This window comes from Ambystoma mexicanum, chromosome 2p (assembly GCF_040938575.1).
Source record: "Ambystoma mexicanum isolate Mex_15411 chromosome 2p, UKY_AmexF1_1, whole genome shotgun sequence".
In the NCBI taxonomy this organism is placed as follows: Eukaryota; Metazoa; Chordata; class Amphibia; order Caudata; family Ambystomatidae; genus Ambystoma; species Ambystoma mexicanum.
In genome coordinates this window covers 1,351,307,221-1,351,327,137 of record NC_090923.1, presented here as the reverse complement: position 1 = coordinate 1,351,327,137, position 19,917 = coordinate 1,351,307,221, and the positions used below count along the sequence as shown (strand labels likewise).

The following is a 19,917-nucleotide window of genomic DNA, read 5'->3' as shown; positions in this document are numbered from 1 at the left end:
TGGTAAACTTTTGTCTTTCAGATGCCGGAATGCAGTGTGAAGACCTCCGGAGCGCACGAAGAGTAGGTAAGCCTTTGCCTTTCAGATGCCGGAATGCTAACCTGTTCTTTCTTGTCTTTATAGGTGTTGCTGAAGACTGGATTCAGGATGGTAAGCCTTTGCCTTTCAGATGCCGGAATGCTAACCTGTTCTTTCTTGTCTTTATAGGTGTTGCTGAAGACTGGATTCAGGATGGTAAGCCTTTTTCCTTAGGCCCAGGACCGGATGCAGAAGACACGATGAGCGTTCTGCTGCAGAGGTTGCAGAATAACGCAAAGCAAGATTCATCCACCGGGTGTGGTTTAAATAGCCTCCTGTAGTGCTTAGGTGTCTCCTTCCACAGCCACGCCTAAGTAAGAAAAGAGTTCCTGGTAAGAAAAGAGTTCCTGCCTTCCAGAAGAGTTCCAGTGTTCTGAATCTAGGGAGTGGCTCCAGCCCCACCCAACAGGAAAAGTAGTTCCAAACAGAAGAGGATCAGAGGCTCAACTGGCAGGCAAGTAAGCAGCATGGTCTGCTGAAGGTAAGTCCACCCAAGCATTATGAGCCCGGCGCTTCCAGCGCTGGGACTGGGCATATTTATGAGCCTGGTGCCACTGGCGCCAGGACTGGGTCCAAAAGGTCCCAATTGGGACTGGTTGGCACTCGGAACCTGGGTTATGGATCTGCTTCCAAGGGAGTTGGGAAAACCCTGACCTTTTGGAAGCAGAGATCATGACAACAGGGCTCATCCTTCTGTGCATCATCTTCTGGGACTGCTGGGTCTCAAACCAGTGTCTGGAGCTTGTCCTAGGGGTCTCCTCTGTCGTCCCTGGGGGGGAGGGGAAGGTGCCACCAAAATCACACTGGTGGGATAATACTGACTTACCTGCATTTTCCCCATAAACACGGATTGCCTATTGAATTTGTCCTGTTTACTCCCAAGGGAAATATTTACTCACCTGAAAGACTTGCAAAGGGACTTTGGGGGTGCTTGCCTGCCCCTGGTCAATTTTCCATCCAGTGTGAAACCAGTGAGTTTTAGGTCAAAGACTAGATTTTAAGCTTGCACTTGTGATTTTATATGTATTTGTAGGTCTTGTCTTCCCTTCTAGAAATATGAATGCCTGATTTCAATATAACTTTTACAAGTGACATGGGATCTATTTTGCCTTGAAAGATAATGACTTGGTGCTGTCCGACTAAATGCAGGTAATAACACTTTGTTTGCATGATAATTGTTTTTACCTGGCTAGACTGGACTGCACTGCTGCAGTGCTCTGGTTCCGTTTTCTGCCTCCGTCATGGCATTTTTTGCTGGGCAATATGGTTAAAGCAAACATGATAATAGTAGTTATATGGCTAGACAAGCCTATGCTGCTACAACCAGTCTGGTTATGCTTTCTGACGATGGAATCGCATTTGTTACTGGCATCCAATTTAAAGCAAACAATGTTTATCATGTTTGCCTTAATCTTGATGACCAGTTAAAAATCACATGGCAGTCAGAAGATGTAACCAGGCTGAAGCAATGTAAGCCAGTCTAGCCATATAAGAACACTTATTTTTGCTTTAACCATGATTCCCAGTAGAAAAGTGTGAGCCTCAGAAAAGGTAACCAGACTGGCTGCAGCAATGCAGTCTAGCCACGTAACACTTCTAGTGCATGAGTGTTGTGGCTAGACTCGAATTCTGGTGCAGCCAAACTAACCTTTTCTTACTGTGACATGACATTTATTTTACTGGGAATGTTTGTTAAAACATACATAAGTGTTATTACGTGTCAGCCATGTTTTCTTACTGTGGCATGGCATTTTGTATGACAAAACCCAACAGAACTATGTTCTTATATGCAGGTACTGGCATATATTGGCAGAACCAGCTTGCACATGTTTGCTTGTAGTATAAATATCAGCAATATGCACAAAGCAAACATGAGTATGTTATTATATGGGAATACTGGCATTTATAGGTGCATCTACCATGCAAATGTTTTTTATACTGGCATATAATGCAGGGAAAGGCATCATAAAAACGGGTTGGGAAATTATCCTGTGCATTTTGGTGACTCGTACCCATTGGTTTTTTTCATGGGTTACCCTGCAAAACAGACTGCTGTTTGGCTTGTTGCAATGTTTCACAGAGAGTGTGCTGTATAATGAACCATTTGAACCCAATATAAAAAAAATAATTCTCGGGCTGAGAATCCTTCCCCACAACCTCCCGAACCAGCCATGGTTGGTTTGGGCTCCCTTGCTAAGCTAGGTCGCTCACGACTTTTTGTGGAAAATAATTACGCCCCTCCAATTAAATAAATCAACCAGTTGCCACTGACCAAATGTACCTTGACTTCTTGTGGCTCTGGCTATGTTTCAAAAATGTTGCCCTCCCCCCTCACTTCAAGGCCCACAATGACTGAAGTGCACATTTGTATTTTCCTAATGCTATGTCCTAGAAGTCTAGAAATATGGTGATTTTGTTGGTGTTGGCATTGGGATCTTCTTTGTCTATTACTATCTCTTCTAATGTCGGGTTCTCTTCTCACCTCCTGTCTGTATATAATGTGCTTATCACTAGATGGTGGCCTTAGTATAGAGCAGAGGTCTTAAAACTTTGGGGCGCCGCCGCCCCCCCTCCAGGGGATGCAGCCGCATCCCAGCATGAAATGTAAAAAATAAAAAAAAAAACACTTTTTTTTTTAGATTGGAGGAAATGGGAAGGGGCAGCTCACATGGTCAGACTGTGCCATAAAACGGTCTTAGGTACCAATGAAAAAATGGCCAGCAGTTGCAAATGGATATTCAGTGTTTAGTCACAGGTCACATGCTGTTTGAATAGTACCCAAGGGGTTGTTTTTTGTTCAAATGTAAACAAATGGTGATATTTAAAGAATATTTATTCAGCAACAATGGTCAAAACTACTAGTTTTGGAAGTAACTCCTCAAACTGGCCCACATTGGCCAAAAAAGTGGCCCATTTTTACTGGCCTACACTAGCATTTTGCATTTTTGGTACGGTCATCGCCCTATTGCCCTGTAGGCCAGTCCAAGCCTGCCGGCTCATCCATACTATAGGAGGTGTTGTGCCTTTTGTGGCAATGCACTGTTTTGATAACTACACTAAGTGTTTTTATTGTGTGCTTACTTATAGTACTTAGTCAACAAATATATGCACATATGTGTAAACTAATAAAGGTGAATATTTTTCAGTCTGCCAGTCTGGTGTATTTACGATGGATAAACGTGTGGACTAATTGTACCTCTGAGTCAGACTACTTCCTCTCCCTTGATGAAGCCTGACTGTTTTGTCACACAACCATTCTTAAGGGAGGTGTGGCTTCCCTTTATGGGTTGGATGCAGTTCCCCACATTGAGGTTAATAGTTGTACAGCCCTTGGAGGTTTGTGTAAATATCACCCATACCGTGAGCCACCTATCACACCAAAGGAAATGCGATGAAACGGGTCCGGGGCTTTGGCTTACATGTTGCAGAAGGATCAATGCCCTACCCATGGTAAGAAACTGCAGAGGCCTGTGCGAATAAGGGAATTGTAATGGAAAGCAGGCTATTTGGAATCCTGCAGGTCCCCTCAGGCCTCTCTTCCTACTGTGTGCTTCCTTGAACTCTGTGCTGCAGATGCAGGCAGGCCTGGTACCCACACTGCCCTTGCTCCCCACTCAACCAGGTGCTTCAAAGGAGGTGGCAGCGATGCCAATGGGGTGCAGTGCAGGTGAGAAGAGTCACCCGAGTTTGTTCATAGGGATGGGGGGGAACCCAAGCTCCACTCAAGTGCCAAAGATTGCTTAGTCGAACACAGGCGCAGACTACTAGTACTTGCTCCATTCCTGCTGTCCTTACACAGCCTAGTCACTGCTGTGAGTCTGGCCCATCTCTGTGGGACTACCTCTGAACACCAATGGTCCACCAGGACAGCTATTTTAAACCCTGGGCTATGCATCACCACGCCCTCAGCAGGTATTTTGGGACATCACAGCTATGCGCCACATGGCTCCCCAGTTCACTTCTTTTGCAACAACTTTAACACAGTTTCACTGAGTGCCTGGGCGTGTTAGGGGGCCCCACCTGCTTTATAAGCCCTAGACATTGCTTTGTGAGGGGGGGGTACATCAGAGAAAGTCAGCCAGCTGGACTGTGCATTCCCTGAAGTCCCTGCTATAGCCGTTTTACTGTGTTGTCGTCACTAAATGGTGGTATAAAGACTGCCAAGATATTTTAAAAGTGCTACACCCTGGCAATTTTGATCTGTGACCATTCTTTCTTTGGGCCAGGAGGAATTGCCAAAATTACCCTTTGTCCAACCAGAGTCTTTGCAGAGCCCATAGAGCCACTTATGCGAGTGGCATCTGGTTTAAACTGTATTAGGATCGTCTAGAGACTTGAAACTACATCGATAAGCGTATGCGGAATTGAATTCAGTCTGTCTGGCCATTCCTGATGGAGTGGCTACCTAAACTAGAAAGGTGCAAGACTGTGGACTGTTGGGCAGTGCCAATTCCCTACCTCAATGTGTGAATAACTTGGGGAACCTCTGGTCCACTCTAGAGGTTGGGTTGCTAAAGCAGACCATGAAAGAAACTGCAAAGATGGGATAACGTGAAGATCCTGCTGCTACTGTACTCCCAATCCCCTGCTGAGCTTCTCTAATGCTCGATGCCGAGGTACTCATTTTAAGCTCTTCCTCCACCTTTCGCACGGCCAACGGTGCACACATCCCTGGTGCCCTCCTGAAACCTTAGTTTTTCACTGAACCAGAGGTCACAGACCCTATTGCCTTCCTGAAACGGAGTGCTGCTCATGTATTTGTTCCTTTACGTGACATCCTCACTCACCTACCGGCAGCTGCTCCTTATGGTGGGATCGTCCTGCTGCATGTGCAGAGTAATTTGTTTTAAGTAAGTAGTTTTGCTCCCTCTCTCAGCTTTTGCCATTCTTTCAGCATTGGTCTCCTGGAAGAGGTTCTCCTTTGTCTTGGATCCTGTGGTTGTGGTCCTGCCACTTTCTGAAATTCTGTAATCTGAGTGAGTCTGGAACTAGAAACTAGCCAGACTCAATTCTGACACTTAAGATGACCTCTGAACCCTTGCTTGATGGGCCCTCCTCACAGCAGTCTTTAGCCTGGACTGCCTTTCCTGGGTCCTCTGACCACCATGCTGTAAGTAGTCCTTAACTTCAGGGTCTTTGGGCTGTGAACACAATCTGAGGAACCTGAGGGCATCCTCACTTTTTCCCCGGCATGCTTTCCTCAGGTGGCTAGGGAAAGGCCATCGCTTTTGGAGCCTGACCCTCTGGGTGGATATGCGAGGGAGGATCACCTGGGTGCAGGGAACTTGGGGACTGGGGAGGAGGATGTCCTTGGGCGAGATATGGTATTCCGCCATTCCCTTTTCACAATGAACCTTCTGTCCCAACAACCTTTGTAGGTTACTGTCAACCTTTCCCCTTTTCTTCCTTTCAAAGTGGCCCTCAGAAATGCCATTGTTAGACTGGGACGAGGAAGAGATCAACTAGGAGCCTCCTCTTGTTAATACAGATGCATATCAGCCCAGTACCAAAAAGAGAAGGAAACAACCAGGAGTTATGCACACTTCCATTCTACACCACTTCTGGTACTGAGGCGAGGAAGAGGGCTTTGGAGGAGTTCTATTGTAATAGCCAGGCATGTCCAGATAATAGGTTTCACCATGGTCAAGAAAGGAAAAAATTGAAGGACTCGCACCTGCAGTCCCAGGTGTATAAGTATGGTGGCTGCCCAGCAGAGGGGGAAGAGACGGCCTGGAGAGAAGGACGCGGCTGGGAGAAGTGAAGCAGGCTGGAGAGGAACCGGCTTCAGGGAAGCCATGCTAAGCAGGAGTGCGAGAGAGACGCCGGGGCCAAGGCTGGCTGTGAGAGGGTCAAAAGTCCTGCTGTCCTCCCAGCCGGTATCCACAGCAGGAGCTGTGGGACACCAACGCCTCCCGATCGCTGCAGTTCTCAGAGAGCGAGAGGTGCTCTCAGTAACCCCCCTCTGAGGAAGAACACAGCTACGCGCAGCAGGATTCCAGGACGAGCGCTGCTCGCTGTGGCTCCGTGAGGAAATGGCTGAGCAAATAGAAACCTAGAAGCAGAACCGAGAAGACTGAAGGAGCGGCCTCATACCAATGAGTGTAAAGAAGGGAACACTCGTACCAGGGCACTCCGGGGGCTGTAAACAAGCACGTCTGAATGCCAAACAAACTGAAAACTATTACAATTTCTATGGAAGGACAAACCAGGTTTCTTATTATACTGAACAAGCTGCAAGGTATTGCAAGTACTTTTGAAAGTTGCAAAAATCATTATTGATTACCGAACTAACTGAAAGATACAATGATCATATTTGAATACAGCACAAAACAAGTGATGAGCACTTATGAATGAAGTGAAAGCAAGGTGGTGAAAAGGGGTGAACACCACAGAGCGAGTTGTGGGAGACAAGTTGTGGCAACGCCAAAAACATTGCCAAGAAGAATGTGAAATGAGCATTGGCCAAAAATTCAGGGGCCCAGAGAACTACAGGTCAAGAGAAAACCTGTGTTGGCAAAAACCTGAAGAGTATAGAAGCATAACAAAGTGCCTATGGTTATCGTTTGTGTGACCTGTTACGGGTGAACCATGTGGTCCAACAACCGCGCCTAGACCCAGTGACCCCTACTTGAAAAGAGCCAAGGAAAACAAATGTAAAAAAGCTTGTATTTTGCAACAGTTGCTGAAGTGAATGGTACATGCAGAAACCGAGCAAATCATGTGAACTATTGAAAAGCCTGGCTAACCAAAGATTTGGACTGATATTGGTTTTGGAAGCTGAAAAACCTGAATTCTTGAGGAAGGGACAGCAGAGACTTTGTGAACTTTATTAACTCTTGGGGAAGGGAACCCAGAGGCCTTTCTTTTGACAGATAGAAGATCTGAACTGGTATTTGTTCCTTTTCTTTTTTTTAAAGCAGGAAATTTGAACTCTTGCGGAAGGCAACCCCCAAGACCTTAAATAGAGAAAAGCCTGGAGGACCAAGAAGGTTTGGAATTGGTGTTTTGGTTTTGAAAACTAGAAGATCTGAATTGATTTTGTCATTTTTGGCAAGCTGAAAGATTTGTACTCTTGGGGACGGGAACCCAACGACTTTGTGAACTGTGTTGAACTCCTGGGGAAGGGAACCCGGAGGCCTTTTGGAACTGTTCTGAACTCGGGGAAGGGGAAGCAGAGTATAAACCAGGAGCTGGAAGAAGCGCAAAACATTATCTTTCAACACTATTTCTTTTGCTGCTGACATCTCTACATTTTGTATATAGTTAGTTGTGAGGGCAAGTATATGTTTTGGATACAGACAGACTTGAGTTGAACTTACTGGCACAGAATATCCTTAAGTTTTCTTTAGGTAGGGAAATTTAACATTAGCATAGGGCAAGTTAGGCCTTATTCCATTCTGACATTTAAGTACAATTAAGCTTTTACTTAAAAGGTTGACTGTTATATGTCTCCTACTTCATGATGCGATCCCAAATCCATCTTCAAGGCCGCACAGACCACTGACTGCAACAGTATTCTTCACTAGGCTGCTGATCCACTCTGCAGTCACCCATTCCTGGGCTTCAGGTTGTCAAATCTCTTCTGGTTGGGCATGTGAAATCCCCAGGTGTATGCTAAACTATTGACTTTGTCTTGCTGGTTCGTAGAGATGAACAAGTTACTTTCTTACCTGGTAACGTTCTTTCGATGGGATGGTCTGACGACATATTCCATATCTATGACAGTAATCATCACAGCTGTGCTGCTTCGGAAAATCTTTTGGCGTCTGCGTCCTGCGTCGATGAGCCGTCCTCGAGGACCTCCTCCGACGGCCGACGTCACCAGATGTTGTAAGTAGGACGCAGGACGCCCGTAGCCTCAGTCGTAGTTTTTTCCCAGAACGTGTGGCACCAATCTTCTGCCAGTATGACCACAGAAAGCCTTGCGGAAACTTAAGCTGCAATCGCATAAGAAATTCTGTAGCGGGGTAGGCAGGGAGGGAGCGATATGGAATATGTCGTCAGATCATCCCATCGAAAGAACGTTACCAGGTAAGAAAGTAACTTGTTCTTTGAGGGGATTGGGTCCTCCGACGTATTCCACATCTATGACAGACTCCCAAAGGAGTACCAACGTAAGGAGGTGGGAAAAGAATTTAGAATATACAAATTTAGAATGCCCAATCAAATTGCAGAGTAAAGGACTGCTTTGCCAAAGGCCAGATCCTGCCCACGGATAGAATAGAGGAGTAGTGATACAAAAGTATGGACCGAAGCCCAGGTGGCTGCATCACAGATGTTATGAATAGGAACACCCCTCTGCAGGGCAGTAGAGGCAGCCCTACCCCTGATAGAATGGGCCCGTAAGCCTACCGGAGGGTCAATACCCGCCAAGCGGTAATATTCGGAAATTGCCAAGATGATCCATCGAGACAAAGTCTGCTTAGTAACAGCTTGTCCCAAACGCCTTCTAGCGTAACCAATAAAGAGTTGATCGTCCACTCTGACCCGGGACATGCGTGAAATATAAAAGCTTAAAGCTCTCCTAGGATCCAACCTATGGAGCCTCACCTCGTCCTTACCAGGATGCGGAGGAGGATAAAATGCCGGAAGAATAACCTTCTGGCTTAAATGAAATTCTGACACCACCTTCGGAAGAAAGGAAGGACGATCTCTAAGGACAACCCTGTCCTTATAAAACACAGTGAAGGGTGGCTTAACTGAAAGTGCCTGCAACTCACTCACTCTGCGAGCGGAAGTGACCGCAACAAAAAACACAGTTTTAAGAGTTAACAGTCTCAAAGGAAAGGAATGCAAAGGCTCAAATGGAGCACCCATCAGAAACTTGAGAACAAGGTTCAGATCCCAACCGGGCACCTGGAAAGGTGACGGAGGGAACACATTAGTGAGCCCTTTCAGAAACATAGAAATTAAAAGGGATTTTAAAAGAAGAACACTCCTCAGACAAGCGCTTAAATATAGACAGCGCCGCCAGGTAACCTTTAATGGTACCCACTTGCAGGCCCTTGCGGGCCAATGAAAGCAAAAAAGACAGGAATGTCACATGAAAAAGGATCCACATTCTGAAACCTGCACCAGTTGCAAACGGTACAGGGACTTTGTTGCCGGCCGTCTGGCCGAAAGCAGCACCGCCATCACATCTTCAGGGAGGTCCCAATCCTTATACCTCAACCTTTCAGAAGCCAAGCGTGAAGGTTGAGGGAACTGACCTCTGGATGGAGAACCTGACCCCCCCCCGTGAGAGCAGATCGTCTCGGTAGGGAAGACGACGTGGAGGGCAGATGGACAAGTCGAGAAGGTCTGGGTACCACGTCCTCCTGGCCAATGCCGGAGCAATGAGGATCATCCGGGAACCGAGCCTCCGTAAACTTCTGCAGCACTTGCGGGATGATGGGGACTGGAGGAAACACGTATAGCAGTGGGAATGACCACTCCACCACGAACGTGTCTCCTAAGGCTCCTCCAAAGGGCGAAGATCTCCAGGAGAATCTCCTTAGCCAGATCCCACTCGCGAGAGATCGTGCTCTGCCTGCTCAGAGCGTCCGCCATCTCGTTTTCGTCTCAGGCCAGATGAACTGCAGCGATCGAAATTTCCTGCTGGATGGCCCAGAACCAGAGCTGCATCGCCTCCCTGCACAGAGGAAGTGACCCTGCCTCCCCTTTTTGTTGAGGTAGTGCATGGCCACCGTGTTGTCCGTCAGAATCAGGACATTCTTTCCTCGCACAGTCGGCAGAAAAGCCTTCAGGGCAAGCCTGACGGCCCTCAGCTCCAACAGATTCATATGGAGTCTGGACTCCAACGGAGACCAACGACTGCTGACTCAACTCGTTGGCATACGCTCCCCATCCCGTGAGGGATGCGTCCGTCACGATCATCACCTCTGGCCAGGATAGCCAAAACGGAGCCCCCCTCATCAGATTGCCTTCCACGGCCCACCACAGAAGGTCCTGGGCGACCGAGGGCGGCACCTGAACAGGGTCCGACATCCAGCCGGAGGACTGCGACCACTGCATCTTGAGGGCCCACTGCAGAGATCTCATCCGCAAACTGGCCTCTGGCACCAGAAGAATGCAGGATGCCATGAGGCCGAGCAACCTCAAGAACTCGAACGCTGGGAGACTCTGGGCATGTTGAAACTTGTGCAACATCTGCTGAATGTGGTAAGCCCTCACCTGGGGAGGAAAACACTGCTCCAGGGACATGTCGAGCACTGCTCCGATGTACTGGAGCCGCTGAGTTGGCATCAAGTGGGACAGTTGATGGAGAAGCCCAGCCTGTGAAGGGAGTGGCAGGTGACGGACAGATGATCCAGGACTTGCTCGGGAGAGCGCGCCCTAATCAACCAATCGTCCAGGTAGGGGTAGACGTGAATCCCCCCTTTCCTGAGATACGCTGCCACCACCACCATGAGCTTGGTGAAAACCCTCGGGGCGAAGGTCAATCCGAACGGCAGGACCCGAAACTGAAAGTGCGAGTCGCCAACCGCGAACTTCAGGTACTTCTTGTGCTTGGGGTGGATCGGCACATGAAAATAAGCGTCCATGAGGTCGAGAGACACCAACCAGTCCTGAAGTTGAAGGGCCTGCAGGACTTGGAGAGTAACCAACTTGTCCTTCCTGAGGAGTTTGTTCAAACTGCGCAAGTCCATGATGGGTCTCAATCCCCCGTCTTTCTTCGAAATCAAAAAATAAGGGGAATACCATCCCTTGTTCCTCTCCGCTACAGGCACCAGTTCTATAGCGCCTTTCTCCAGCAGGGCTTGAATTTCCTGCGCAAGGAGCGGATCCGGACACTTCAAAGAGAGGCTCCCTGGTGGATTGTCGTGAGGCCTCTGCCGAAAAGGACGACAGTAGCCGTGGGTTATGATCTCCAGAACCCACACATCCGAAGTAATGGCACGCCATTCTCCAAGATGCTGCGCCAGCCTTCCCCCAACCGGCGAAGCATGGGCCTCATGACAGAGCAGAAGCGGCTGCGGCGTTGCCTGAGAGCAAAGAGGCAAATGCTCGCGCGGCCTTAGCACCTAGAGTACCTTGTTTTCCACCTCTGGCACTCCTACGGTTGCCCCTTTGACTTGCAGCTCCTCTCGCTTTACTAATGGATGAGTAATAACGAAAGGAACATCCCCTCCACTGCTGTCCCCTAGGACGAAAAGGCGGAGGTTGGCGGACTGCAGCGTCCAACGACTTTGCTGCAGCTTTGGAGGTCTGCAACCTCTCAAGGCTCTCGTCAGCCTTGCTGCCAAAAAGATGTTCACCATCAAAGGGCATGTTGAGGAGCCTGGCTTGCACATCAGGAGCAAACCCCGAATTCCTCAAACTACCCAAACGTGTGTATTACGGTGCCCGCCGCCATGTACCGGCTGACACAGTCTGCCATGTCCAAACCCGACTGAACGGACTCACACATGGCATCCTTGCCATCCTGAATAATAGCAAGAAAACCATCCCGTTCGTCCCCTTCGGGAATATGTTCAGCCGCTAAGGAAATACAGTTCCACAGAGTGTGCGTGAAACGAGACAAGGCACATACGGAGTTGGCCGCCTGAACAGCCATATCCCCTGAAGAAAACACTTTCTTCGCCCAGCCATCAAAACGCTTGTCGTCCCTATCAGGAGGGACGGTAGGATACGAAGCCTGCTTTGCTGGGGCCGTAGCCGCCTGCACCACCAAACTCTCCGGAGTGGGGTGCGTGGTCAAGTAGCAGGGGTCACTACTGGCTACTGGTATTTTCACGGCAAAGACTTGCCCACTGCCGGGAGACTCTCCGGAGCAGTCCAAGCCGCTGCCACCCTTCTTTGCAGAGCCATATGGAATGGAAGTACCGGGTCAGTGGGTGGACCTTGGTCGAGGATGTCCGTCAGGTTATCCTGCACAAAATCAACTGGGGGCGCCGACCACCCCAAGTAGTCCGTGACCCTCGACATAAGGCGCTGGTACGATGACTCGGCATGGGTGCCAGGCTCAGGCCTACAGAACTCCACCTCCAGAGTGGTGTCCAGACAACTGGCGTCATGCAGTGACTGATGCAAGTCCTCAATCTGGCTATAACCAGAATGAATCTCATCTGGTACCATGTCCGGAACCAACCCATCTTCAGAACCCTCTTCCACCTCAGAAATATGCTCCATAGGCTGGAAAGAGGGCATTGAATAAGGGAGAAAGACATGTTTTGCCTTGGCCAAAGCCTTTCTAGGGGGTTCCCCCGTGCCACGGGGTACCTCCGACACCACAGCCTAGAAAGGTGTCGAGGGCGTCGAGTGAAACGGCGTCGAGTGAATCAGCGTCTATGTCGAGCGCGGCGCCGACAGCATCGATGGCTTTGACACAGGCCTCGAGGGTTGAGCCCCGAGCGGGTCCTTCAGCAGCCTGGGCGCCGACGACTTCCTCAGAGGCAGAGTCTCAAGAGAGTCCGTCAACGACCTCGGCGCCACCGGCTTCGACGTCTTCTTCGAAGACTTCACAGGTGCACACGGGCTCGAGCACGTCGAGGACCGGGACCTGGAACGGGCACGACTGGAACGATTCCCTTGTCTGAGCGGGACCTCTCCCGCGAATCGTGCCGACCACCCGAGCCCGAAGGCGTGCAAGCGGTGTCTCCAGTACGGTCATGACCAACCCCTCTCGGAAGTGCGGACAGACCGCAGCCCGGCAATTCAAGAATTGCCAACATTTTCTTCCCGAAGGAAGCCCATTCCTCCGGAGAGGAACGCTTGGTGGGTTAAGAAACCCGCCGACGGGCAGAGTCCTTGGATGAGGATGGGGAAGGCGACCGATGATGGCGCTTCCGGGAGTGCCTCGAAGAGGCAGAGGAGTGGCGGGACCCACTCCGGGACCGAGACCCCCTAGACTTACAACTAGAGTCGCCCCTCGAATAGTCCGTCGAAATCCTAGTGGACCTCGCCTTCCGGGGCTTGGACACCTTACCGACAGCTTCTTCTTACGTTCCCGCAAGGCCTTGGACGTAAGCGACTGGCAGTCGACACAATAATCCGTGTCGTGGGCCTCCCCGAGGCACCAGAGGCAGGCGTCGTGCGAGTCAGTCACTGACATCTTGGACCCGCAGTCCCCACACTTCTTGAAGCCCGGACGCGGGGTGGAAGAAGAGGAAGACATCCCGATACACTTCACAAAGGAACAGGTTCGAAAAACCGAAAGAACAGAAACTCCAAAGAGTCGAGGCGTGCCGAGATCTCCGAAGCGAACACGTTCGCAGAAAAAACAGAACTGAGGCTACTGGCGTCGTGCGTCCTACTTATAACATCTGGTGACGTCGGCCGTCGGAGGAGGTCCTCGAGGACGGCGTATTGACGTCATCGACGCAGGACGCAGCCGCCGAAAGATTTTCCGAAGTAGCACAGCTGTGGTGATTACTGTCATAGATATGGAATACGTCGGAGGACCCAATCCCCTCGAAACTCTTTTTTGAACGTATAAAATGTACTACAGACCTCTACTTCCACGTAAATACTTTATGTATTTTTGTTCCTCTTTGTGTCCTGGAATTTCTATAGTGTTCTGGGCATTTTTAATACTTAACTAGGAATATCTATGCTTTTTAGGTTAATGCCATAATACCTCAGAAAGCTCAAGCCTTATGGGACCTTCAATGCCTTATGGTTCAACCTGTTCTACAGCAACCTCTACAGAAATGGCCATGACACAGGCCTGTTCAACCATACTCGATGAAGATTAAGAGAGACCGCTTTCCATTCTCTCCTGAAAGTGGTTTGGTCTATACTGTAAAAAAGCCATTGTATCCAAAGTATTAGAGTTAAATCATTGCAATTCACTTATTTAAAGCAGCACAGAGTTAAAGCTGCACTAATATGTACAATATTGTCAATACTAGTTTTAAATAAGTGCCAGGACTTTGACTTACCATTTTTATAATACTTGTTCAAAGTATTTACTTTTGTAGATATTTCTTGACACATGCCTATATTATTAAAAGTGCATTTTTCAGAAATATACCATGCAGACTTTCGTTTATTATGTTTGTCCCATCGGTCATCTCCCCTCTTAAGAAGGAGCCATACTCCTGTGTCATGTTACTAATGTGAGTGTTTGTAACGTGCACAAGATGCCTGGCTTACTTGCGCTGGTTGCCACCATATATGTGCCCAATCACTTTGTCAAGGTGCCTAAAATTCTTGAACTGGATATTCATTTAATCCAAAGAGTTACAAGCATGTTTGTTAGTTACTATTAAATTATTGTCCACCAACACAGGTTTTGACCACATCCTATGTCTTTATCAAGGCCGTGCAATCTGAATCCATATTGGAAATGTGTGTAAGAATGAACTATTGGATAACTGCACTAGTGCAGAAACAGAAGTCCCGATCCTTTCACCAGGTGGCTGGGAGCGTGCACATTTGGGAGAGACGTGGATCTGTCGTCCTCCCGTCTTGCGGCATGAACGGAACGCTGTTAATTTCACAATTCATTGGATGTGGGATGTCATGACCAGCTTAACTCAGCATATTCTTGTTGATGTCCCCCATTATTACCAGCTCTTGATATCTATTCCATCCAGGTCACCTCGGCTGTCGTGTATGGAGCTGAGATATGGGGGTGTGGCAACTGCTCTAGTTTGGGGTTGGCAGATCAAAAATGTCTAAAGAGGTTCCTTAGATTACCATACAGTACCCAGAGTGCCCCATTCATGATGGTGTGGTTTGGTCCCGGTAGTCTGCCAACTAATATGGAAACTGGTCCTTCACTGGGTTAGACTATGGAGCTCACCGGAACTTGGCAAATATCGGGAATCTCTTACCGATTTGCTGAGTTATCCGGGTGGCCGTTCACTCCCTTGTCTGAGCCACGTAAAGCATCAATTTGTAGCAGCAAATTTGGAAGATCCCTGGGATAACCCTTTTCCGATGACTATTGGTTCCAAAACTGTTGTGAAATGTTCTGTTCAGTATAGTACTCAGGAACATCTTGTTTGTTTGTGCCTTAAATTGAAATCTGGACAGGATTATTTCCTTTTGAAACCAATCTTGCTGAGAGAACTGTATTTGAATTTTATTCCACCTGCCAATGCTCGCACCTTGTTTGTCAAATTCAGACTGGGCACCTTACAGGTGGGAGAATTTACTTGTGGTTGAACAGGGGGTCTTCGTCAGTTTGTCCGCCATGTGCCTTGGCTATGGAATCAGTAATGCACTTTTTGCTATTCTGTGAACGTTACCGTGCCTTACGGAAAATATATTTAATCCCACTGTTTAAGAGAGAACGTGTCATAAACTGCAGAGAAGCGATTGCATTATGTTGGTCAACTGTTGCTATCAATGATATTTATTTTGTTGCCAAATACATCTATTGCGCCTGGTTACGTAGGAAGCCCATATCTAATGCTGGACTGTATGATGACTATAAAATTGGAGTACTGAAAGCTAATTTTAAGACAGAAAATGCATGAAAAACATGAATACAAATGTATGCAGACTTTCAATACACTTGAAAATGGTTTAAATAGACATGTCATGGCTTCACAAGGCACTGTCCCGAATAACCAAACCCCATTCTTTACACCCATCGAGAACCAGAGGTCAAAACAGATAGGCCTGTTTTCTCCTATAACATTTTCTATGGATCTTTTCTGACACTTGGTTGACACAACCCCAGCCCCATCTGCTTCTTTGATGCAATGTTATGTTGCTGGACTAATTCTTGCCCAAGCCCCATCAGCTCTTTAAAAACCCTGCCCGATAAGCTTCCCAGGAACTGGTTTGTGGTCCTGCTCCATGTCAAACTGTTTTTTGTAAATCTTACTCTTTTTCCGCCCTCTACCCCCACCCAGATGTAGAGAAGCACACTCAACATGGCAGTATCCCTTTCACACCCGCATTCACCAGCCAAAAGACTAAAACATGACTAATGGTTCCTCCTCCTTATTGCCCTTCTGCGAGGACAATACTGAAAATGTGACCAGCAGCCTCAATCATTTTCTAAATACAATTGTCCAACAAGTGACTTGCTGCATTTCCTATTCCAAGCTTAAACTTAGGTGGGCATGGTGGGCAACAGGCTTAGTGGAGATGTACACGCAAATGACTACGTCTTAAACATACCAGACTTTAGAAGGTTTGCACATGCTATTACTGACACTATCCCATTCCTTCATGTCTCTTTGAGAGCAGCGCAACACTGTTATTTTGATCTTGCCTGCTTGCATGTCATTTTCAGTGCCGCACCTAAATCTTTGTGACTGGAATGCGCGGGGGAACTTCTGAAGTTCAACACTCCTTGTTAAGCAAACCAATCAGAAGAAGACACAAACAGATAAGACACAGGCCTATACCACACTTGAAGGGTTGTACAGAGGCTCATTACTATAACGGCTTTTAGGACACTTCAGAATTGCAGATGTTAACTTCTCCTGTACTGTAAACAGTGCAGGCGTGGCGGAGCAGTAGTCCAACAGATCAAGCAAAATTCGATGAAGGTCAGAAGATAGTATTGAAATTACAGGTGGTGTTACAAAGGAGGCCCAAGATAAGCTGTACATTCCCAAAATTATCCAATCCCCTTGCATTAGTTATGCATATCGGTGTGCATAGGAGGTCCAGTACGCTTCTAAAATACTTCTTACCTGCAGCAGCTCAAGATCCGAAGAGTCTTCTTGTCCAGGTACCATTTCTGTCAGCATCTCAGACATCACTTTGGTGTTTCCACGAACAACATCCAGCTCACTTCGCAGCCTAGCAAGCTACGGAAATCCAATCAAAAGCAGAGCATTAAATTAGCTTTCACTGTAAGCAACTTCACTTCCTGAATTAGAAGCGTACCTTGTAAGCAGCAATTGGTGAGTGGAGTTAATGGAACATGAGAACCATACATTTTCACCACACAAGCCCTTACTTGCATAGGACACAGTCGTCCACATCCTGTGCAAGCCCTTTCTGTTGCACATGATGTGGATGTGTGAGACAAGCATCAAGAAATGACACCAACAACAGTTGTACAATTAAATATCAAAATCTGTATTAAGGATCAGGATGGTGTATTGCCTAACTTACCCAATAGCTGTGGTGGGAATTTGCCTTCCTAAAGAAAACTAAGCGAAGTCTGTGTCTGCAAGTCCAAAGCAAAGGTCTGCCTGTGTCAAAACCTATGCTTGCCCCCACATCTAGAAGTAAACATAGTGTGGGGTTCTTCTTAGCCAACAGAATAGTGTTCAAAAGTTAAAACACTTGTGTATAGGCGCTTTATAAATGCAATATCATATCTCAGCTGTTTCCAGCGTAAGTTCTTTCACAAGTTCACTACAGTTCCAATAGCTGCTTATCTTACCAATGCTGTGCCAAATCACAAGGTTCCGTTCCCCAAGATCAATCTGGCACAGTTCACACAAAAGGGGGTCTTGAGGTTCCCCTTCCCCAAGACAGCGTTTCTCAGTTCTTTAAGTTCTTAGAATTCCCTTACCCAAGGTTGCACTGTAGTACTCCTATGACTTGCAATTGCTTAATGTTCCTAGCAAGAAAACAATGGGTCCACTTGACCAACCTTTTAGCTTGCTTTAGCATTCAATGTACATTTCTCGATTCCATGTGTTAAAATCGCAGCAAAAATGGCCGTTTACACAAAAAAATAGCAGCAAAAGGGCTGTGGTTTTGCCACCGCCATACATGTAAAGGATGCGGGAGACACCCCCACAACTCCCAGACCCATTATACCATTTAAGGTGAGCGGGGGACACTCCTGCAACCCCCGCTCCGATTAAATGGTATAATGGGCATTCCAAGATGGCCGCCGACGGCACTCCCCGGACCCTTCTGCTAAAGGTGCCCACCACCCCAGCAGCAGCCGAGGCTCGGGGCCTTCTGGACTCTCGAGATAGCTATCCAAAAAGTGGCAAAGCCGTGCGGCCCCCTTGAACGGTCTGCCGGGGTGCCGCGGCGTGTGTGACCACTGAAGAGGCGCGGAGCGGAGGATCGGCAGGAGAGGCCTGGTGTGTGGCGCAGCTGGCCGGAGCAGGACGCAGCCCACCAAGGGTCCCACGGAGGTTTGGAGGCCATCTAAAGCGAAGGCGGCAGCTGCGGCAGGGACTCATCGGGAGGCAGCCGTCCTTGTTGACGGAACCCAGTTTGCGACCAGGAGGCGAGTGAGCGCCAGAGCCCCAGAACAAAGCAAAGCCTGAGAACGGCGAGCCCGAGGAGCATCATCCGCACGCTGCTGGCATTGAGGTACGGAGGAGTGAGGAGGCGACTGACTGCGGCGACGCCGGGAGGGCTTTGTGTGCCGTGCAGCCCTCCTGAACAGTTTGCCGGGGTGCCGCAGCGTATGTGGCCACTGAGGAGGCGCGTAGCGGAGGATCGGAGGGAGCGGCCAGGTGTGTGGCACAGTGGGCGGGAGCGGGACGCAGCCCACCAAGGGTCCCGCGGAGGTTTTGAGGCCATCAGGAGCGAAGGCAGTCGCGGCAGCAAGGTTGACGGAGACAAAATTAGTGTGAGTCCGGGGGCCGAGTGACCGCCGGAGCCCCAGATCGAGGGAAAGCGCCGGCAGCGACCGCCCGAGGACGGCGAGCCTGCAGAATCACACACGCACGCTGCAGGCACTGATACGGAGGGGTGAGGAGGCGGCTGCCCGCTGGGACGCCGTGAGCGCCCGCGAGCCAGTGAAGGAGAGGCGGCCCGCGGGAGGCCGCGGACGAGGAAGTACGGCTGGTAGTGGTGCCCCGGCTGCTTGAAGGTGCAGGAGAAGGTAGGAAGCCTTCTTGGAGGGGGGACCCCCTATCCGTCCGCCGAGCAGTGAAACCTGGGCGGGTGTGAGGGCCCCAACTCTCCCTAACTTTTCTATACGCAGCTCGGACTTGGTATGCGCTCGAGGGTGTGAAAGAGTTTGTGTCACCGGGCCATCGGGTCCGAGGAGTATAGTCACAGCGGGCAACTGGCCCGAGCCTGGAGGTGACATTGAGTTTTGTCAGAGGAGCATAGACACAACGACACTTGCCCCCGGGCTGAGGAGGAGGTGGGGCCACCCCTGTTTATTGAGTGGGACCAGTGGTTAAGAGACAGTTTCTGGCGGAGCATCCAAGGAGGCCCCTGGGGAGAAACATCTACCTGGGTCCGCTACACAGAGGGGGCAGACCCGCGCTACAAAGAGCCTCATCCTGCTGGTTGCGGATAGTTCACGGCGGTGCCTAGTTGGTCCGCGGCCCTCTGCAGGGGCTTCATCATGGCCTCAGGGAGAGGCGAGGCAGGCGGAATGACCACGAAGAACAAGGGGAGGTGGGGCAAGGGGCCTCAGGCCCCAGGAGATAATCATGGCACCCTGCACGAACTGTGGCCGGCGCAGGCCTCAAAGGAAGGAAGCGAACCCCCACCAGGGGGACTGTGGGGGAGGACACCTCCCAGTGGAATGTATAGGACCTTGCAATAATGCATAGGCAAGAATTCCTAGGGGAGTTGCCAGCTTTACAAAATAACTTAGCAAAGACTTTTCAGGAGCAATTCCAGTTGATGAGAGCAGACCTTAATGAAGCCCTAGGAGAAGTCAACTGGGCGAAAGAACAGATACCCTAGAGAGAGGCCTCCAAGAAGTGGATAAGGACACCACTGCCAATAGCGAAGCAATTGAAAGGTTGGACACCGCCACCAGAAACTTAGAAATGCAGATGGAGGATTTAGAAAACCGATCCCGCAGAATTAACAACAGAGTGAAAATGTTGCCGGAAACGGTGCAGGATAAGAACTTGAAAGAAGTACTCCAAGGCATCTCTGCCGAGATCCTGGGCGAGAGCAAGCCTGGAAAGCTCGAGATAGAACGGGGCGTCTGACCAAGGGTCAGTCAGCGAGACCGAGGGACCTCTTGGCAGCATTCGCTAGGTA

At 49.1% G+C, this 19,917-nt stretch overlaps 1 protein-coding gene across 7 annotated transcripts in view; it reads right to left on the bottom strand.

Annotated features, from left to right (window-relative positions):
• TOM1L2 (target of myb1 like 2 membrane trafficking protein) overlaps window positions 1-19,917 on the bottom strand; it is a 1,130,890-nt gene that overhangs the window by 445,739 nt on the left and 665,234 nt on the right. For all 7 annotated transcript variants that reach the window (XM_069645711.1, XM_069645714.1, XM_069645717.1 and 4 more), the window contains one exon: window positions 16,680-16,796. In XM_069645711.1, the coding sequence (XP_069501812.1) occupies window positions 16,680-16,796 (117 nt within the window). The remainder of the gene's footprint in view (window positions 1-16,679; window positions 16,797-19,917) is intronic.